The sequence below is a fragment of the Centrocercus urophasianus genome, unplaced genomic scaffold, assembly GCF_019232065.1.
Source record: "Centrocercus urophasianus isolate 14NV4802_14NV808 unplaced genomic scaffold, USGS_Curo_1.0 seq_866, whole genome shotgun sequence".
In the NCBI taxonomy this organism is placed as follows: Eukaryota; Metazoa; Chordata; class Aves; order Galliformes; family Phasianidae; genus Centrocercus; species Centrocercus urophasianus.
Window position 1 is genome coordinate 37151 of NW_024885495.1, and position 5546 is coordinate 42696.

Genomic DNA, 5546 nt, shown 5'->3' on the forward strand with positions numbered 1-5546 from the left:
CCTGGCGGGGCTCTCACCCACAGAGGGTCGCTCCCTGGGGGGGGGTGGGGGTCTCACCCACGGCAGTGTCACCCGACGGGGGTGTCCCCAGTCCCCAGTGCCCCTCCCGGGGGTTCCCTTCGGGGCCCCGCCCCCTACCTGCCGTAGGCGAAGCGCCGGTCCTTGTGGTGGTCCCCGAAGGTGTCCCAGAGCCGCAGCGACACGCTGACCTCGTCCACCACATCGCGGGAGCGCTCCAGCACCTGGGGGGGGGGCGCCAAGGGGGGCGGGGGGCACTGAGCGTGGCCCGGCCAGACCCCGCCGCCCCCCCCGGCCGCGCACCTCCTGGCAGACGCGGTACTGGTCGATGGCCCACACGGTGGGCACGTGCGTGGCCAGCAGCTGGTATTGGCTCAGCGTCGCGTTGCAGGCGCGGGCGCAGATGAGGCGCGTTTTGCCCACCGCGTTGTCGCCCACCACCACGCACTTGATGGTCTCGACGTTGGGCCGCTCGTAATCCACGTCCAGGTCCATGGGGTCCCGCCGGCGCTCAGCGCCGCGCCCCGCGCCGCCCCCCGCCCATCCCCGCGCCGCTCCGCCGCGCCGCCGCCCGGGCCCGTTAGCTGCCGCCCTGCCCCGCCCCGCCCCGCCCCTCCGCCAATCCGCGACGGCCTCGCCTCGCCTCGCCCCTCCCTCTCCGCCCCGCCCCTCGCCCTCCGCCAATCCGCGTCCTCCCCGCCCCCTCGGGCCACGCCCACACGGCCGTTCCGAGCCCCGCCCCCGCGCTGCCCCGCCCGCGCGCGGACAAAGGGGCGCCGCCAGGGGGCGCCGCGAACACGTGACCGCCACCGCCCCCCGCTCCGAGCCGCGCCGGAGCCACGCCTCCTCGTGGGCGGGGTTATTCGATAGGCCACGCCCCCCTTCGCACGCCCACCCGCGGAGCGCGGACGGAGGGGGCGGACAGAGGGACGGACAGAAGGACGGGGGGGGACAGCGGGACGGGAGGGAGGTCGCGGGGACACCGGCGGCTCCGGGCCGCAGGCACAGCAGGGAGAACTGGGGCCGTAGGGACACAAGTGACAGCCGGAACCGCGGGGACACCCGGAAGCGTCAGTGACACCGGGGGCACAAAAGGCCGCCGGGGCTGCGGGGGTCGCCGTAGGGATCGTGGCGGAACGGCTGGGGACCGGCAGCCCCGGCCCCTCGTGTCCGTCCCCCGGGGCTGTGCCCGTACAGCGCCGCGTCCCAGCCCGGCTCTCCACGTGGTGGCGGCTGCCAGCGCCGCACCACGGCCCAGGGGCGCAGCGAGGCACGGGGCTGCATGGGGCGCGCAGTGAGGGGTGGCAGCGAGGCTGCGGCACTGCTGGGACACGGGCGGTGGGGATACGGGACGCTAATGGGGACACGGGGCAACGCGGGGACAGGGGGCACGGAGCGGGACATTCAACACTGATGGATATGGGACACCGGTGGGGACGTGGGGCACTGCTGGGACACGGGGCGCTTGATGGACGTGGAACGCAGATGGGACACGGGATACTGCGGGGACACGCGACACTGATGGGTAGGGGACGCCGGTGGGGACGTGGGGCACAGCGGGGACACGGGGCGCGGATGGGGACGAGCACCACCGATGGGTACGGGACGCTGCCGGGACGCAGCCCGTGGGATCTCAGCCCCGGAGCCCCCCGCTCTGCCCCCCCCCCCCCCCCCCCCCCCCCCCCATCCGCAGCCGCCGCCGCGCATTTTTTCGCTCTCTCGGGGCTTTGGGGTTTGAGGCCGCGGTGACCAAATAAGGGAAGCGGCGCCGGGCGGCCGCGGGTGGGGGCGGCCCCGCGTGGGTTCCCCACGTCCCGGCGTGGGGCCCCGCACCGCCCCGCTGTACCGCGTGGGGCCCCGAACCGCCGCGCCTGACATCGCGGGTCCGAATGCCGCGCCCACGGGACCGCGTGGGGCCGCCCTCCCCCCCACGCCACGCGGGACCCACGGTGCCCCCTCCGCCCCGCCCGGCTTTGGCTCCGAGCCCGGTGCCGCCCGCCCCGCCGGGTCCCGCCCGGTGCCGCCGGTCCCTCCCCACCTCTAAGACCGGGGCGGGGCCGCGCAGGAGCTGCCGGGCGGTGCGGGGCGGTGCGGGGCCGTGGGAGAACCATGGGGGCCCCCGGGCTGGAGCGGCACCGGCTGGCGCTGCTGGCGGCACGGGAGGACGTGGGCAACCCGCGGGCGGCCACCAACTGGTGAGGGAACGGCGCCGGGACGCGGGGGGGTCCCGAGTGGGTCGGGTGCGGAGCCGCGCGGGGGGTTCCGGGGCCGCGCACGTGGATCGGACTGCGTGGGCCGGGGGCGGCGGGGCCGGGCCGGGCCGGAGCGGCGACCCCGTGGGCGTGGGGTGGGAACGGGGAACCGGGAACGGGGCGCGATTGCGGGGGGGGCCGAGTTCCGCACGGTGCCCCCACGGCGCTCGCAATGCCCCCCCAAACCTCCCCGCGTGGAACCGCGCCCCGCCCGCGCCTGGGAGCCCCGCGCTCCCCCCTCCCCCCCTCGTCGCACAGCGCTGCCGTCCGGGCCGCCCCCCCGTTGCCGCCCTCCGCTCCGTCCGGGGCCGCTCGGCCGCTGCCCTGTGCCCGTCCCCCCTCTGCGCCTGGACGCGAAGTCGCGCCGCCGGGGGGGCCGCCCGGTGTCGGTACCGGGGGGGCGGGCACGGCGCTTCCCGCCGCTCCATTGTCCCCGGGCGGATGACGGCGGCACTTCCACGAATTGAGACCGGCGGGGGGCGGGGTGAGGGGCGGCGGCCGCGAGCCCCCACGTGCCGCCACCCCCCGGTCCGACCCCTACCCGGCACTGAGCGACCCCGCCCCCCCCAGGGCCGTGTTCGCCTACGAGAAGCACCATGACCTCAGGCTGCTGGACTCGGGAGGTACGGGGGGGTCGTTATATGGGGACGGGGGGATCCGTAGGGGGTCGCGCGTCGCGCGGCTCGCCCTGATCCCCCTCCCACAGCCGGCGGTGTGGACGAGCTGGCGGCGAAGTTCTGTGCCAGCAGCATCATGTACGGGCTGTGCCGAGTGCGGGACCCCGGCAGCGGAGCCCCCCGCGTCGTCCTCATCAGCTGGGTGAGCCGGGGGGGGCGACGGGGGTCCGCGCTGTGCCGTCCTACAGCGGGCGTGGGGGGGGGGCGGGCGGGGGGCCGGGGGGGGCGGCGGGGATGGGATGAGGGGCGCTGAGCCGGCAGCTCTGAGCCCCGCGCCTGTGCCAGGTCGGGGAGGAGGTGCCCGAGTCCCAGCGCCAGGCGTGCGCCGGACACCTGCCGGCCATCAGAGCCTTCTTCAAGGTGAGTCTGGAGCCCGGGGGGTCCATCAGGGACCCCACCCCCCCTTCCTGCCCCGCAGCCCCGACCTTTGCTTGCTGCTGCGTGCGGTGCATTCCTGGAGCTGCTGACTCAGGCGCTGCCGTTCCCAGCTCCCAGTTCCAGCTCCCAGTTCCAGCCTTGGCCGCGCTGTGGCTGTGGTTGGGCTCCCTGCCCCGGCCCCGTCCTGCCCCGGCCCCGTCCTGCCCCGGCCCCTCCTGCCCCGGCCGCTCTGCCCTGCCCTTTGGAGCTGGGGCTGCCCCCCGCCCGTGCCCCCATCCCTGCACGCCCTGGGGTGAGATCCCACGTCTGGATCCGGCCCCACATCTGGATCTGCTGAGCTCCGCTGGGAACGGTGCCCAGATTCCCCGGGGACGGTCTGGGAGCGGATCCCGGGGGGGGGGGGGGGGGTGCAAGGGTGGCTCGGGGCGCTGTGGGGCCGACGCTGGCCCCATCCCACTGCCAGGAGGCCACCGCCGTGCTGAGCGCCCGTCGCGCCGAGGAGGTGACGCAGGAGGGGCTGAGCCGCGTGCTGGCACAGCTGGCCCCCGCCGCAGCCCCGAGCAGCAGGAGGACCCCCCCGGCAGACGGCGAGGAGTTGGTGGTGAGCGGGGCGGGGAGGCGGCGGCGGGCGGGGGGTCCGTGCGGGTGCCGCGGTGCGCCCTGAGCCCCGCCGCTCCCGTAGGGCACCAACTACCGTAAGACCAACCCGGCGTTGGAGATCCGCCGCACCAAACGGGACTCCTTCTGGGCGCAGGCGGAGGTGAGGGGCGGTGGGTGCCGTGGGGGGGAGGTGCGGGGTCCCATCCCGCTGAGTCCCTGCGGTGCAGCGCGAGGAGGAGCAGCGGAAGGAGGAGGAGCGGCGCCGGGCGCTGGAGGAGCGCAGGAGATGGGAGAGGGAGCGCATGGAGGAGGAGCGCAGGGACGCGGCGGAGCGCGAGCGGCGCTGCAGGGAGAAGGAGCAGCTCATCGAGGAACAGCGGTGAGGCGGGCGGCCCCGATCCCAGCACCCATGGGTGCCCGCAGTCCCGCGGGTGCCCGCAGTCCCGTGCCCGGCACCTGGAGGCGCAGCCGGTGGCGGCGCTGAGCTCCCATCCCCGCAGGAAGGAGCAGGCGCGGATAGAGGCGGAGGAGCGCAGGAAGGAGCAGCAGCGATGGGTGCGTGGGGCTGCGGGATTCAGTTCTTGACACAGAGCGGCGAGGGGCTGGAACAGCCGCCCAGAGGGGCTGCGATGCCCCGTCCATCCCTGGAGGTGTTGGAGGTTGGATGGGGCCCTGGGCAGCCTGGGCTGCTGTGCAATGGGGAGGTTGGTGGCCCTGCGTGTGGTTGGAGCTTCGTGATCCCTGAGGTCCCTTCCAACCCAGCCGTGCTGTGATTCTGGGATGGAGAGGCGCCACACGGTGCTGCGTCCACACCGCGTCCCCATCGCCACGTCCCCATCCCCGCATCCCCATCCCTGTCCCCCCATCCGTCCCCATCCCCGCAGGAGCAGCAGCAGCGTGAGCACGAGGCGGCAATGCGGGATCGCTTCCGGCGCAGCGAATCCATTGAGAAGGCGGCGGTGAGTGGGGCGGGGGGCCGCTGTGGGGGGAGCGCCGGGGGGGGTCTGCGTACCACAACGGCCCCCGGTGCTGCAGGAGGCGGCCGTGCTGGTGGCTCAGCGGACGCAGAACCCGCGGGACTTCTTCCGGCAGCGGGAACGCGCGGGATCCACCTCGGGCAGCACCTCGGGCACCGCGCTGCCCGCCGGCCCGCTGGGCACACGGCCCGGTATGTGGAGGGCCGGGGGGGGGGGGGGGGGGGGGGTCCCCGGTGGCTGTGAGCTGACCGTGCCTCCCCAGGCGCCCGCCGCCCCTTCCTGCGGTACCAGCGCAGCCTGACCGAGTCCGCCTTCATCTTCCGCCGCCCGGAGACTCCCGCTTCGCCCACCGCCCCCGATCCCGGTGCCTTCCAGGCTGCGGCTCCCCCCAGCCCCCGCCGACCCCCGGGGACTCCCACCGGCCCGGCCGGGGTTGGGCCTCCCCATGCCGGTAGCCCCGTAGGGACGTGGCGCCCACCCTGTGCCGCCTTGGGGAGCCCCCCGAGACCCCCGGGGGCCGGCACTCCGTCTCCCATCAGCCCCCCCGGGCCCCCTGCCAGCCCCTCCCGGCTGCAGAGCCCCCCCGGCCCTCCTGGATCGGGGCCCTCAGACGGCACTCGCAGAGCGGAGCCTCTGCCCCCCAG

General features: G+C 76.0%; 2 protein-coding genes across 2 annotated transcripts in view; one reads left to right on the plus strand and one right to left on the minus strand.

Moving 5' to 3' along the window:
• Window positions 1–550, minus strand: part of LOC122171207 (rho-related BTB domain-containing protein 2-like) — a 4915-nt gene extending 4365 nt beyond the window's left edge. Inside the window, exons 1-2 of the mRNA XM_042838618.1 lie at window positions 322–550; window positions 139–242 (exon numbers count right to left, since the gene is read on the minus strand). Of these exons, the coding sequence (XP_042694552.1) occupies window positions 139–242; window positions 322–513 (296 nt within the window). The 5' untranslated portion in view covers window positions 514–550. The remainder of the gene's footprint in view (window positions 1–138; window positions 243–321) is intronic.
• A 1545-nt stretch (window positions 551–2095) lies between these two features.
• Window positions 2096–5541, plus strand: LOC122171212 (drebrin-like; the record flags this gene model as incomplete). Its single annotated transcript, XM_042838623.1, has 11 exons — window positions 2096–2213; window positions 2841–2893; window positions 2977–3089; window positions 3233–3307; window positions 3789–3926; window positions 4008–4085; window positions 4153–4304; window positions 4426–4480; window positions 4810–4884; window positions 4961–5093; window positions 5165–5541. Coding segments are annotated over exons 1-11 (1335 nt in total), but the record flags the coding sequence as incomplete, so codon positions are not given.
• Window positions 5542–5546: the final 5 nt, after the last annotated feature.